The sequence below is a fragment of the Terrapene carolina genome, unplaced genomic scaffold (assembly GCF_002925995.2).
Source record: "Terrapene carolina triunguis isolate 2854851 unplaced genomic scaffold, T_m_triunguis-2.0 Scaffold33715, whole genome shotgun sequence".
Lineage (NCBI taxonomy): Eukaryota > Metazoa > Chordata > Testudines > Emydidae > Terrapene > Terrapene triunguis.
The window spans coordinates 6583916-6599193 of record NW_020698066.1 but is presented as its reverse complement, the minus strand read 5'-3'; the positions used below and the strand labels follow the sequence as shown (position 1 = coordinate 6599193).

The 15278-nt window shown below is 42.6% G+C and overlaps 1 protein-coding gene across 1 annotated transcript in view; it reads left to right on the top strand.

Annotated features, from left to right (window-relative positions):
- The first annotated feature begins 2876 nt into the window (after positions 1-2876).
- LOC113409499 (engulfment and cell motility protein 1-like) overlaps positions 2877-15278 on the top strand; it is a 40666-nt gene continuing 28264 nt past the window's right edge. Inside the window, exons 1-2 of the mRNA XM_026663490.1 lie at positions 2877-3037; positions 10706-10818. Of these exons, the coding sequence (XP_026519275.1) occupies positions 2877-3037; positions 10706-10818 (274 nt within the window). The remainder of the gene's footprint in view (positions 3038-10705; positions 10819-15278) is intronic.

The window sequence follows — 15278 nt, the reverse complement described above, 5'->3', positions numbered from 1 at the left end:
CTCACACCATGCCAATAAGCTAAGTAGAATAACCAGTTAGAAGAGGTCTATCTGGTGGACTGCAGACAGCAGCCACCTGAAAGCAAACATCGCTAGAAGTGGTGAAGGAACAGCAGCTGAAACATGGAATAAAGAATCCTAGATATTTTTACCTGATGAATTATCCTTAAAAAATCTTATAGATATAGCCCAAATACCACAATGATAGGGATATTAAAATGTGTGGATTGATTGATTGATTGGACCCTCTACTTTGTTTGGGCCAGAGTCTACCAAACTTATGAAGAGTAGTATATTACTCTGCAAGTTCACACTCAAAGTAAAGTGCTCCTCTGAGTAAGGGCAGCAGAAAATGACCCTTTGGAAGTCAGGGCCGGCTCCAGGCACCAGCCGAGCAAGCTGGTGCTTGGGGCGGCAGATTGAACGAGGCAGCATTCCGTCCAATCCTAGGGCAGCACGGCCGCTTTTTTTTTTTTTTTTTTTGTTCCGCTCCGGCCGCCCTGTAGGGAGCGGCGGCGCGGAGGATGGGAGCGCCCTGCAGCAAGCCCAGTAGGGCAGTCCTCGTCCTTCCCTCCCCGCCGACCGGAGCGGAGCCCTCCCGGCAGGCGGCGCAGTGCGGCGGGAGGGGCCGCGTGGCCGCCCCCCACTGTAGCCCTGGCTGCCCCCCTTCTCTCTTTCTCCCGCCCGCTCCCTCCCCCACCCCACCCCCCGCTAGCCGGTTCCCCTGCAACCGCGCCGCAGGTTTGGGGGGTTTTTTTTGCTTTGCCATTCTGGCCGCCCCGTTTTTTTTGTTTTGTTTTGTTTTTTTGCTTGGGGCGGCCAAAAAGCCGGAGCCGGCCCTGTTGGAAGTAGATGGGGAAATGTAAACTTGTGCCTGATTGAAGAGAGAGAATTATGAAGGGGAAAAACATCATCATCTTTTGGAAATGGATTGTTGGAAAAAGCTCAGGAGTGTGCAGTTCATGCAATAGAGAGATTTTCTTATCTCTTTTTAATTGCTTCAATTTGCTTACTGCACCTGGTAGCAAGACTAGAATGAGTATATAGCTCATGTCTAAAAGGGATGTTGCATCTCAAGAAATGAACGTCAAAAACACAGCTCAGATGATGACAGTTTCAAGGTTGATGCAGTGAAACTAAAACAATAACATACACACATTTGGGAAAAGGAACTTTTTCAGAATGCGTAGTCTGCTAACGGATCAAGCTTCCATTTTTAGAAATATTAGTGAAGACGAAGGAATAAAAGAAAAGAAAAAACTATGCAAGAATATTTTCTATCCTCTTTTCCCAGATGTTAATTCCTATCACAGATCTGCTTTGATCTGGGCTGAATGTTACTATTTCCTCCTCCTTGTCAGCCTGGCTTGGCTGTGAGGGAGAAAAATCTTTTTAAGTCTGATAAACTGTTTTTTTTCCCCCCACTCCACCTAAAGACAGAATCAGATAAGCATTTCAAAGTATGTTATTTGTACCAGCAGTGAGGAAAGAAGCAAAGAGAGCGAGCGAGAGAGAGATCAGTCTGTGATATATATTTATGGGTACTGGTGCCAAACAAATCCCCTAAGTTAACTGTGTCTCAACAGTTTTCTCCTAGCAAAATAGTTAATATGTAGATATCTCTCTGTTGTACAGACATCTTTCATTCTAATTCTTTAGTCTGCATTTTTTATGGCACTGCTTCAAAAGCAATCCTATAGCAACCTTGGAAAATTGATCACCCTCTCCTGATTTTATATTCTTTTGTTACTAGCTTCATTTCCTTCGCTATGTACTCTACTCCTTGTGAATAAGTAATGGGTGCCTGAGACAGTGTGAAGATCAGTGACCCTCTAGGCTGAGGTTGAAACTCGAGTGGTTGCACCAAATAGTCTCGAGAAAGGCAAAGGGGGAGAAAACTGGAATGGAAAAGAAAAGCACATCATAATCACACAGCAGTTATACCTGCATATATATATATATATATATATCAGATGCACCCCTCCCCATATGCAATACAGAGTGGAGCAAAGTACTGCAGTTATCAGACTTTGCTACTGCCCTCTGCTAGGGAGGGCAGCTTTAAACTCCACTAGGAGTGCCATAAAGCCCTTCTTATGGATGCTCTCCAGCTTTGTGAGCTATCCACCCAGCTCCAGACCCCCAACAGTTTGCACTGTTGCATTCCGTCTCCACGTAGACTTTCTGAAGGGGCCCCACAGCCTGGGCTGAGTTGGCAGAAACCAGGGAGCGAATTCAGTCTCAGGACTCTGACAGACTAGGGTGACCAGATGTCCCGATTCTATAGGGACAGTCCTGATATTTAGGGCTTTGTCTTATGTAGGTGCCTATTACCCCCTACCCCAGTCCCGATTTTTCACACTGGTCACCCTATTACAGACTATATCATTTTCTACAATAAAAACTGTGTTGGGGCATTCTGTTTGGTTGGTTCCCCTTACATGATTAAAATGTAGTTCTGTCTTATAATGTAGAAGAGACACAACCTTCTGTTACTCCTTTGTCCCCAAACCAGGCTATGGCCTTGGCCAAAGCAGGACTATAGCATGGTACTGTAAGACAGTGACAGTCCCATTCACACTAGAAAGCAGGAATTGCTTTTTAACAGTATTAGCAGATAACTGTATTGTAAGTGGGTCCCCCAAGAGGATTATTTATTGTAGTGTAGTTGAGCCCTTGTTGTTATATGTGGCATCCAATTAGAGGTTAACTCCTTTGCAGTCCATGGTGCAAAATTTGCGTTGTGATCACTATTGATAATTATTAAAATTCTCCTGTTCCCCACACCATCTAATTGCAACATACACTGGAATATTATTTGAAATCAAAACCAAAGAGTTAAACAAATAATACTTTCTTGCTTTCATCTACAGGTAATGCAGGTGGTGAAAGAGCAAATAATGAGAGCTCTCACTACCAAGCCTAGCTCTCTGGACCAATTCAAAAGTAAACTTCAGAATCTAAGTTACACAGAAATTTTGAAAATCCGTCAATCCGAGAGGATGAACCAGGAAGATTTCCAGTCTCGTCCAATTCTGTAAGTACTTTCCCCTCTCTAAGTCGCTTCTTGCATGCAAGGACTAACAAATGTGAATAACATTTGTGAACTGTTCAGGGAGAACCCAGGGGAAAAATTGCCCAGGGAGCACTGCTCAAAAGCAGTGGAATAGCATCTGATTGAAGTGCATATGCTTTCTTCTGCTGGGAATCTCAACTGTTTCTTTGAGTTCAGTTATAACAGATTTGGCCAATCCCTATAGGGCCTAGCATGACTTATTTGCAGCAAATAATGCTTTGCCATTTCCATGCTTTGTGTGGTTGTGTGCACATTAATTTTTTTAAGGTGAAATTTTGTCTTCTGTCCAATGCCCCATAAAGATTCAAAATATCACTTCTCTGAGCCAGGCAAATAGCCCAGAGCACTAGCACCAGTATAAATTGGCTCCATAAAAAAGTGTTTGCGTGATAGTGTCATCTTTTCCTTGCTTGTTTTATCTTTGATGTTAGTAAGGTACAGTTACTTATTTCTAGGTGATTTCTTGTTAACATATATGCAGTGTAATACTCATTCCATATGGTCTAATGCTATGTATCAGTTGTAGTATCTCTATTATAGCTTGTGTCTGCTTCTCAAAATGTCTGCATCTCCATTATATGTGAAAATGCTAAAGATGAGCCATGGAAGTGACTTTGGATCTGCACTGGAGTAGGGCTTGAAGCCAAACTATTGACATAGGGCAGGTTCATCTTCAGTGGTGCTCAAATCTCATGTCTTTTGACCCAGACTAACAGAAACCTTTTGAGATGATCAGCTGAGAAACTGTGAGAGTTCCATCATTTTAAACCAAAATTTCATGAAACGTTGGCCACATTTGAAGTTGAATGGGATGAAACTGTAAAGATGGATTTGTATTTAGGTAATTCAGTTCCATCACTCTGGAGTTCAAAAGGATTCATATATGAGACTCTGGTTTTGGTTTATCCGCAAAAATACATTTATGTGCAAACTCTATGGGCCTTTCTCGGACAGGACAATGGTGAAAGCATAAACTAAGGAGAGTTACAAACTTTAATAATACTAACTGGAATCAAAGGGACAATGATTCTTTTATGTCTTCAGATTATTAGAATGTTAGGACCTAGAACCCAGTTAGAATTGATATCACCTGTAGTCTTGCATCAGTTCAAAACTGGAGTACAAATGCTTTGCATCCCTACACTTCAAAGCAGTTCTTTGCCAATCTTTTGTAACACCCAGAGATTCAAAGCAGCTTAGTGGTGCTACACCTGTCCCCAAAGCTTCTTGTTTTCCTCACTTTCCCAGTGAGTCAACTATTTATCAGTGATACAGGTCAACTATTTATATTCACTTTGAGCCTGGCCTACCATGGTGAAATTTGCTAGTGCAGCACAAGCTCTCTGATTCCAAATATCAGTGTTGCCAGCCATTGTCACAGTGTAAAGTCTGCATCCACAAAATGTAATGAATGCATTTCATGATACAATTAAAAGCAGTGTAAATGTTAAAGAAACTCATTTCAGATCTAAGACAAATGCTAAGCTTAAGAAATAAATAACTAAGCTGTTTAAACAATCATGACTGTATTCATGGTGATTTAAATTCTATGAATTTCCATTTTGATTGCATCTCTGATCACTTATTCTTGATTGTGAAGGGAAAGTGCTCTTTTAGTTTCCCCTGTGATTTGGCTCCATGTACGGAACTCTCACAAATTGTGTAGATGCCACTAATAACATAAGTATAAAATCATGACTCCATTGTGTGTAAAAGAGAGAACAAGCCAGAGAAGGTAGTTTTGGTTCTCCACAGAGACCTAAAGAATTGCAGATACTTAGAAAGAAATTGTTCACAACTGAATATAAAGTCAGTAGCCTTATTTAGAGCTGTAGTAGGATGTGGCTAATGGATTGTAACTATTCACAGCCCCAGCATGAAGGAGCCTTTTTGCTGATGTTCCCACATATAAAATACAGAAGTTATAGCTCTTCAAACTTTTGGTCTACAATGCTCCAAATCAACTTTTGTTTGAGTTTGAAGTGGGAATGGTGGCATTATTATTATTTATTATTATTATTTATTTTAGTTATTAATTTAGACTCACATAATTGCATTAGCTCAGTTTTGCAAGGAGGAATTTGTTTCCCTAAGGTCACAGTGTTATTGGGACATCAGAGCTCAAGTCTTATCGACTTCCAGTTCTGGCAAAACAGCAAATCCATGGGAAAACAGGGTGTGTTTGAATGTGATCATTTTTGAATGGCTATGGAAGGGTGCACCCACAGTTAAAAAGCCAAATGGAGAAATAGAATAGTTCCGAGTAAGAGTCAGGGCACATCAAGGCTCTGCACTGAGCCCCTCTTTGTTCATGTTGGTGCTTGATGCACTTACAAAAGACATCCAGAGAGTGGCCCCCCCAGTGCATGTTTTTTGCAGATGATGTAGTACACCACTACCTTGATATAACGCGACCCGATATAACACGAATTCGGATATAACGTGGTAAAGCAGTGCTCCGGGGGGGCAGGGCTGCACACTCTGGTGGATCAAAGCAAGTTCAATATAACGCTGTTTCACCTATAACGCAGTAAGATTTTTTGGCTCCCGAGGACAGCGTTATATCGAGGTAGAGGTGTACTTGTGGAGGAGAGCAAAGAGGAAGTGAAGAAGATATAGAAAAATAGAGGTGTGTATTTGAAAGAAATGGCATGAAAATCAGCAGAAATAAAACAGGTTATGTGGTCAGTAGATTCATTGATACCTTGCAGTAAAACAATGGAATTCTAAGTCTGGGAGCCCACCCATTACCAAAAGGTACGGACGTTCGAGAACCTAGGTTCAATAGTAAAGGATAATGATGAAATCAAGAAGGAATTTATAAGCAGAACAGGAAAGGCATGGACTAAATGGAAGGAAGTGAGTAACATGATCTGTGATAGTAGAGTGCCTATCAAATTGAAAAATAAGATCTACAAAATCCATTTTTGTATGACTCTATATGCTGGGCACTGAGGAGGAGACAGGAGCAGATCTTGAATACAGTGGAAAAGTTAAAATGGATGCTTGGAGTTACCAGGCTGGATTATGTTTGAAATGAACGAATTAAGGGAAGTGTGATGGTGGAATTAATTAAAGAAAAGCTAAGAGAAATTCAGGCTTAGATGGTTTGGGCATGTGAAAAGAAGTTCGGAAGAATATATAGGAAACAGGGTGTTAAATTTAGAAGCAGAGGGTATGAGAAGGGTTGGGAAGATCCAAAATTAGATGGATGAATTTCATTCAAAAGTATTTGATTAGCTGCTGAGTTTCTGAGGAACTGCTTCAAGACAGATTGGAATGGAGAAGGAGGACTAAAAGTGCTGACCCCATATAGATAGGATTAAGGCTAGCAGAAGAAGAAAAGAAGATAGAAGGGTGTACCCCAAGGGTGGGCAAACATTTTGGCCTGAGGGCAACATCTGGGTATGGAAATTGTATGGGGGGCCATAAATACTCACAAAATTGGGGGTTGGGTTGCCAGAGGGGGTGAGGGCTCTGGCTCAGGGTGTGGGCTGTGGGGTGGGGATGAGGAGTTGGGAGTGCAGAAGGGTGCTCCAGGCTTGGACCAAGGGGTTCAGAGGGCAGGTGGGGGATCAGGGCTGGGGCAGGGGGTTGGGGCATGGGGGGGGGTCAGGGGTGCAGGCTCTGGGTAGCGCTTACCTCAAGCAGCTCCTGGAAGCAGCGGCATGTCCCCCCTCCATCTCCTACATGGGGGCGCAGCCAGGCAGCTCTGCGCACTGTCCCATTCGCAGGCACCACCCCGAAGTTCCCATTGGCCGTGGTTCCCGGCCAATGGGAGCTGCGGGGGCGGTGCTTGGGGCAGGGGCAGCGTGCGGAGCCCCCTGGCTGCCCCTACGCGTTGGAGCCAGAGGGAGGACATGCCGCTGCTTCCGAGAGCCACTGCATGTGCAGAGCAGGGAAAGCCCTCAACCCCGCTCCCTGGCTGGAGCTCGAGGCCAGATTAAAATGTCTGAAGGGCCGGATGCAGCCCACGGGCCGTAGTTTGCCCAGCGCCGGTGTGCCCAGTTCTACTGATCATGTTGCTATGCAAAGCACTAGGTCATTTCTTTGGCAAACTAAATAGCAGTAAAGCTGAGTGAATAAAAAAGTAAAATTATGATGTTTAAGAGGAGGCTGGAATGGCTTAGGGAGAGTTTGTTAAATGAAGCAGTTGTAAGGGACGGATTGTTTGTAAGTCAGCAACACAGAGGGGAACATTTGGAGGGATTTGGGTTTTTATACCTTTCTTTTATCTTTAACAATTTTCTGCTAGGCTGGAAAGTGTCAATAATAACTGTTCAGGAAGCATTAATGAATAGGAGAGAATACAATATAATAGATGAAAGGTGCTTTGGGATTACTTTTCTATTGTGATATAATGATTTAAATGACTATAAAATACCCAATTCTAGAAAAAGTGACTGTTGCTGATTGGAAGGAATCTGAGCTGGGAGTTGGAAAGGTACAGGGTTAGAAACAGATGAAAGTGGTACTAAAAAACCCTCTGTTGTTTTTAAAAAAAAATAAAATAATTTCTAAAGATCTTGTGAGCTATGAGTAGCTAAGATGTGTGTTTTACAAGCAAGTAGCTGATGGTGTGCTGAGACCAATGGGGAGAATCATAAAGTTAGTGATACCTTATTATTTGGCTCTCTCAAGTGTTTTATCCTTTCCAGCCCCCTAACCCTTGTGATTATTAAATCACTGGAATGTAGTAGAAACTAAAACGCAATCAGCTGTTTTATCCCTTCCTCATATTTTCCTTGCTATCTCGCCCTTTCCCCAGGCACAGACTGGATTTTATGGTACTCTGAAATCATAAGATAAAAACGTTCCCAAAATATATTTAAAATTGTGTTCCTCTTACTGCTCTCCAGATTTGATTTTCAAATTAGGCAGAGTGAGATATTTCTGCCAGTAAGTGGAGTGGCTCTTCTGATTTTGGGCCCAACCCTACAATGGTTGAACTCCCTCAACTCCCACTGACTTCAGTGATTGAGGAAACGTAAATGCTTCAGAGGATAATGTCCTTTATTTAGGTCCGTGGGTAGTAATTAGCAGGATTGCTTAGTGTATCCCACCCCATTTTATATAATCTGAAAGTAGTAAGAGTGAAAGCCTTCCTGACAGTGAGATGAATTAGGTTTTGGAATAGTCTTGCAAAGGAAGTACTTGGTGCCATGTTGCTTAAGAAAATTAAATCGGGGTTAGACAAAGCACTGGAAAAAGTATGGTAGAGAACAATTTTACACTGGCCACCATGCTGAGGACACTAGGGTGAAGGCTGACCAGGCAGGAGGGGAGATGGTCTCGTGCTAAAGGCACAGGATCTAGGCTCAAGTCACTAGAGGATGATTTTCAAAGGCTCATTGAAAATCAGTGAGAATTGGGCACCTGGCTCTTCTTTGTGCATTTGAAAAGCTCCCCAGTAATCTCCACATGCCAAATTTCCCCATCTGTAAAAACTAGGATAATAAATACCCTGTAATGCTGAGAAGTATTATCTCTGTGGGGCATTCGGATACTGCGGAGTTGCAGGCCATACCAGTAGAGAGAGAGAGAAGGCCCCCTCCTCCCTCTGTCTTATGGCAAGAAAGCCTTTAGATACTGAGCCACTTTTGAGGGTTTTTGTTTATTTTTGGATTGGCTAGCATTCAAATTCATTCTCTGCCTCTGGTTTATGTTGGGCAACAACAAGGGGGGGGGGGGGAGGGGAAGAGGAGGAAACATGGGAGTTAACAAAAGGCAAAACTGCAATCTCAGAGGGGAGGGGAGTGGGATTTACCTCACATCACTTCTATCACCTTGTTAATTTGTAAGTCCACATTTCCCCTGTGCCTTGCCTGCATGCTGTCTGTTTAGGCTGTGAGCTCTTCAGAGCAGAGACAATGTGCTCTCTGTATTCTGCGAGCCACCTGGTAAACCTGTCTGGCAGTGGATAAATAAGAATTATTTAATTTTTCTCAGGTATTATTATTTAGAGGACCCCCGATTTGTGTCAAGCACTATACAGTCCTTGGCCCGAGGAAGGAACACTAAGCCTGACCAGTTGGACTAGGATGTACTAGATGACCTTTTTAGGTTTTTCATGTCTAATTTCTATAGTGTTATGATTCTGTGCACTTTAGTGATAATTATCCAATTTCTGGATTGAACTGCATAAATATCAAACTGTTCTTTATACTGTGCTCGAACACTTGAGGCCATTTCAGTGAGATGTACACTGTATTAAAGAACTGCTAAACCAATCCAGATTGTGTCTCATTGCTGTTGTATTTGGGGGCCTTTTCTCCATCTCTTTCCTAAAGAGCGTGGGGAAGTTAGCCAGCTTGGAAAACCAAGAAACCTATTCAAGCACTAAAGTCTTTTGACAGTATATAAATACCATGCAGAATATTCATACCATGGCTCTCAGTGGGAAAACTATGGTATTTGAAAATAATCATAAGAGTACTAATAAAATACTTTCTAAAGGTAGTTTGTTTCTATAGTTCTAGTCACTTGATATTTGAATGGATAAATTTTTCACAGCTTGTAAATATACAGCAGATTGTGCATCAAGAACTCCTGTTCCAATATATATAAGCATTTAACTAGTACCTGGGAGGATTATGGCATATCTGATTAAGGGCGCAATCTTTAAACACAGAACTTGCTATGATTCAGTGGGGTTTCTGCATGCAGAGGGCATGTGAGATGAAGTGATACATGAACATGGCAATCAACATAGATGGAAAGTCTGATGTTTTCCAGAGGGGAGGAATTTTGATTTACCTCTACAATTGCACTCCTTTCCTGAGTCTCGACTGTGATTACTGCTATACACAATGATGTCTGGTATTACTTTATTCACACAGCAACCCAAAATTATGGTCTTGACACACTTCATATTTTATGACCCCTCTACACATTCAGTTACATCTTAGTCTTACTAGACTTGCTGTCAAGTTGATGTTTAAACCTCTCCTTTATGTATTCTTAATGAATCTAAGTAAGGAGATAGCCAATGAATTCAGTCACCTGTGCATCCTCATGACAGTGTCTGAAATCAACATTTAACGCTAGATACACATTAGTATCAAAACCTGCAGAACTTTTCAACAAACTCCATATGGTAGTAAATTCACAGAGTGATATAGAAATAAAAACAATCAAGTATAATCAGTTATTATTTTGTCTGAGCTGGAATTGGGACTGCTCACTATTTTCTCTTGGTGTTTCAGATTGTATAACTTGCATGATCTTTTCTCTCTTATACTAAATAATAACAATAACAGGTTCACTTTCATAGAACATTGCATCTGATTATGTTAATTAATCAAGTAAGCATCACAATAATCCTGTGAGGTGCATCACATGCCTTTGTGATGTATGATACTAAGTATTATTTTATAGATGGCTTCCCTGAGGCACAAGTAGGTTAAATGACCTGCCTAAGGTCACATACTGACTTACTGACAGTGATGTGAATAGGACCTCCCATTCCTGCCACTAGACAACTTCCCTCCTTGAAGCAGATGGGGTGCTGAAGTAAGACTACTATCCCCAAAATGAAGCTGAGTCTCTCGTGACACTGCCTATCTCAGTGAGAAAAAATGGTACGTGAATAAATCTAAAAAGTGCCTGGTTTTGTTTTGTTTGTTCCAGGGAGCTAAAAGAGAAGATTCAGCCTGAAATCTTAGAGCTGATCAAACAGCAACGTCTTAACCGACTTGTCGAAGGCACCTGCTTTAGGAAACTCAATAGTCGACGGCGACAAGGTACTGCTCAGGCCTGGATAGTCTGGCATTTCACTGTTCTTTCTCTATTCTAGTTTAGCTCAGGAGCATAACTTATTGGCAGTATTAGTGTTTAGATCCAACTATGAAGACTTTTCTTAGAAGGAATTACCCAAGGAATCTTTTAGTTAATTTTGTTCTTGAGTGTCCTATGCTTCAGTGGGAATTTTTGAATTTTCCTCATATGAACTCTGAACTTTGGAATAGGTCCAGTCATTTTAGGCCCAGCATTTGACAAAAATCTGAAGCAATGGTTTTGCAGCAAGAGTTAAATACCTTGCACGCTCTCTTGATCTTCTGACATCTTGCTGATGACAAAGTCAAAAGATCTACCTGCCTCTGGAAATTAAGGTTGTAAATTAATAACACCCAGCTACTGTGGTATTCAGAACCTGAACATTCTTTTTTAAAAGACTGCTTTTAAATTGTGCTACTAATTATTTATATACCTCATCAAAGGCCCATCACTTTTACTTATGGTGTGCACAACTCACCACCCCTCTCTACTTACTTCCTGTCCTTAATTTTCTTCTTTTATGATCATTTACATTAAACATAATGTGATGCTTAAATATTTCAAAAGCTAGCAGATTTTAAAAAGTACTCAAATCCATAACCTGTGCCCCTTGGGATGAATAAATTATAGGCATAGAAGAGCTATGTTCTCAGCCACATGCACCATTGCTCTGTTTTGGATTGTACAGCTCACTTTACCAAACCACACTCACTGTTTCCCCTAACAGTAGCCCCCTTCTTCCCCAGGAGCAGAAGTTCAGGAAAGAAACTGTGGATTCAACATGCTACCCAAAGTTGGTTCCAAAATTTGCCTCCATACACCCGGCCACTCCCACCTGCATTTGAATGAGATTCACATTTCTATATCTTTATTTTTACTGTAAATGCAACATGAATTAGAAAACTATAAAAGCTAGGAGTAAATCTAGAGAGATAAATATTTGAGAACTAGAGATTGATGTGAAAGTTAGCTTTCTGTGCATAAAATATAGTCCCGGCAATATTCTCATCCTAGAAGATAAGCAGTGCACTGTCCTGAACCAAAGCTGATGGATGGTTTTGGAAAATTGCAAATTGGAAAATTTTCCAGGATGAAAATGAAGATGAAGAAAAGATGGCCAAGTCATTCAGCTTTAAATCTTTATAATCGTAATGTTTAATAATATGTAATGAACCCATTGCACAGGATTTTCAGAAAAGAACCCCATCAGTGTGCCATTATAAATGTTTATAGAGATCCGTAGGGACATGTGACATGTACATTCTCAGCAGCAACAGCAGCATCTTCTGCACAGTTGCTGAGTGGTCAAGGAGACTTGCTTTGGTTTGGCAATTATCACCTGGCTTTGGTTTTACTAAATCAAACCATAATCCTGGGATTGTTTGGATCTGGGATCCATTTTATCTGAACCACCAAAGTTTTGGAGAGGGAGAGAGGAAAGAGGGTTGGGTAAGATGTTGTTTGGGCAAATCTCTAAAGGAAAGATGAAATATTTTTGGTTCTTTAAGTAATGGATTGTTTTAAACTAGTGTCAGTTCAAAAAAACATGAGCCAGATTCTTAGCTGGTGTATATTGGTGTAGCTCCATTCACTTCAACAGAATTATACTGATTTACACAAATTTAAAATCCAGCCCCTGGTCAAAAAGTTCCTTGCACCATGCCTTGCAAAGAACTATATTGGACAATCAAATTAATTGCTTTAGTATCATATTTATGCTTTAGTATCCTATTCATAGGTGTGCATGCTGCTTTGTAGGCAAATAAAAGACATGGTCCCTCCCGGTGACTGGGTGTACCAGGCCTTTGTGGCCCTCTACTGGAGGCCCCACCACTCTGCTGCACCCCACCCTAGGAAATAGTTCTCTGTGAAGAACAGAGCAGCCTTTGGGAAACCAGCAAGATTTGGCCTCTGGTAGTCAGAACCGCTAGGGACCAGCAACAGCCAATCAAGGTTCAGCAGGCTGAAATAAAAGGTAGCTGCCTGCTGTCCACAAGTCAGTTCCTAGCTGGAGCCAGAGGAGCAAGGAGAGATGCTCCATAGGCTGCAGCCAGAGGAACCAGGCTGGGTCAGGGACTATTACTGGCCACAGTCAGTGGCTGGGATTAAGAAGGAACTCTGCTGATTCAACCCCTGGCAGGGAATCTAACCCAGAAAGAGTAAGAAACTAGTTGTTTATTATTGGCCCTGATGGGCAAGGACCTGTTTCTAATTTTTGAGTTTGTCATACCCCGGAAGGGCCCAGCCAGAGGGCCAAGTGACATAAGGCCCACAAAGGCCAGCTGACAGCCTGCAGGGGGACACTAGTAGCCAAAGAGAATGGCAGCACCATGACCAGACGGCAGTGGAGTGCTCAAGGGGTGAATGAAACCCACCACGCTCCCCCAAAGAGCTGACTTATCTATGGGCTATAACTGTGCCCTTAGGATACTTCTGCACTTTGAAGGGGGTGCCTCCACTGCGCTCCATCAGGAACTCTAGCATACATTTTTATTGATTCAGGGACAGCTTCTGCGCCACCTTTTGCAAAGGTGCTTGCATATGCTCCTCCTCCCACACGGGGGGCCTGCTGGTATCAAGGAAGCTAATGATGCTGTTGATGCGAAACTTACAGAGACCTTGTGCCCAGTAAAAAGTAAGGACCATGATGGGCTTACTTAGACTGTAAGCAATTTGAGACAGGGAGTGTCTTTTATTTTTATAGTGATAATCAAGATGGCCCATTTTGGACAGTTGACAAGAAGGTGTGAGGATACTTAACATGGGGAAATAGATTCAATGTGTGTAATGACCCAGCCACTCCCAGTCTCTATTCAAGCTGAAGTTAATGGTATCTAGTTTGCAAATTAATTCCAGTTCAGCAGTTTCTCGTTGGAGTCTGTTTTTGAACATTATGAATCCTGATGTCAGATTTGTGTCCATTTATTCTTTTGCATAGAGACTGTCCGGTTTGGCCAATGTACATGTCAGAGGGGCATTGCTGTTACGTATGCCTGTGGTGCCTAGTACAATGAGGCCTTGGTTCCTTGAATGGGGCTTTTAGGTGCTACTGCAAAACAAATAGCTACTAATAATGAGTGCAAAGTGAGGAGGCCTCCATGAGTCTTCTTCTCACCTCTCTTGTGTGCACACAAGCTGAGCCAATCTCCACAAATCTGAAAGTTTAGACTTAACAAGATAACTAACTGGAAAAAGAACAAAAACCCAGCAACAATGGGGGGCGGTAAGGAAAAAGGACAATGGTTACAACAGTAAGGTCATGTAATTGCTCTGATTTATTATGCATGCATCTCGATGCATCCTTTTTATGATTTATTTTAATATAACCCCTGGGGCAAATGTTCCAAGTCTGCAGAATGTGCAAAGAGGTATCTTAACAAGGCCACCCATCAGAAACTAAAACCATTTAATTGCCTATTTAAAAAATAATTAACTGGCATTATTCTGTGATAAAGACTCCAGAGCAAACTTCTATTAAGACTGTTGTCTGAACAGGTGATAGGATACACATGGTTAGTCACAGTGGGTTGAAAGAATTGACTTAAGAAATAATGAGTAGAGAGCTTGCAAACTTTGTCACTCTCAGAAGGGTCAATCTTTTTCAAATTTGGATTTAGCTGGAAATCCTCCAAGCCAATGACTGCCTCAGTGGGGTGGTCTTGAAATGGAATATGGAGTATCTACAGTCATATCACTGCCTTTTGTACTTGAAAATGGGGTTATCATAACAGCATGAGCTCTCTCACTATATCAAGAAGTCTTTGATTGTTGCCCTAGCAGGGCCTCTGAAGGGCTTGTTGATAGAGAGAGAGAGAGAGAGAGAGAGAGAGTGCTTGCTTCCCTATATATTACCCCTAAAATAGGGTTACCATTCGTCCGGATTCCCCCGGACATGTCCGGATTTTCGAGCTAAAAATAGCGTCCGGGGGGAATTTATAAATGTCCGGGCTTCTCCCCCCCCACGCGGCTAACAGGGCAGCCGGACGGATGGTGCCACTTACATGAGGCTCCGACAGCCAGAGAGCCCCTCCTCTTCTCCCCTGCAGCAGCGATCCCTCCCTGCATTCGCAGATCGCCTCCGGCAGTCTGGAGCTCCTCCCCGGCTCCTTCTCCCCTGCCAGCCAGCCTGCCGGGACGAACGGAGCCGTTCCTGAGCAAGCTCACATAGACATTAGGCGAAGGCCAACAACAAGGGGGCCAGAGGGTCGGAGAAGGGGCAGGGAGGTTCTGGAGGGGGCAGTCAAGAGACGGGGGGGGGGCGGGAGTTCGAGGGGGGGCTTTCTGGGGGAGGGTGTGGATAAGGTTTTGGGCAGTCAGGGTACAGGTGGGGGTAGGGTCCTGGGGGGCAGTTAGGGGTGGTCTTAGGAGGGGGCAGTTAGGGGATAAGGAACAGGGAGGCTTAGGTAGTGGGTGGGGTTCTGGAGGG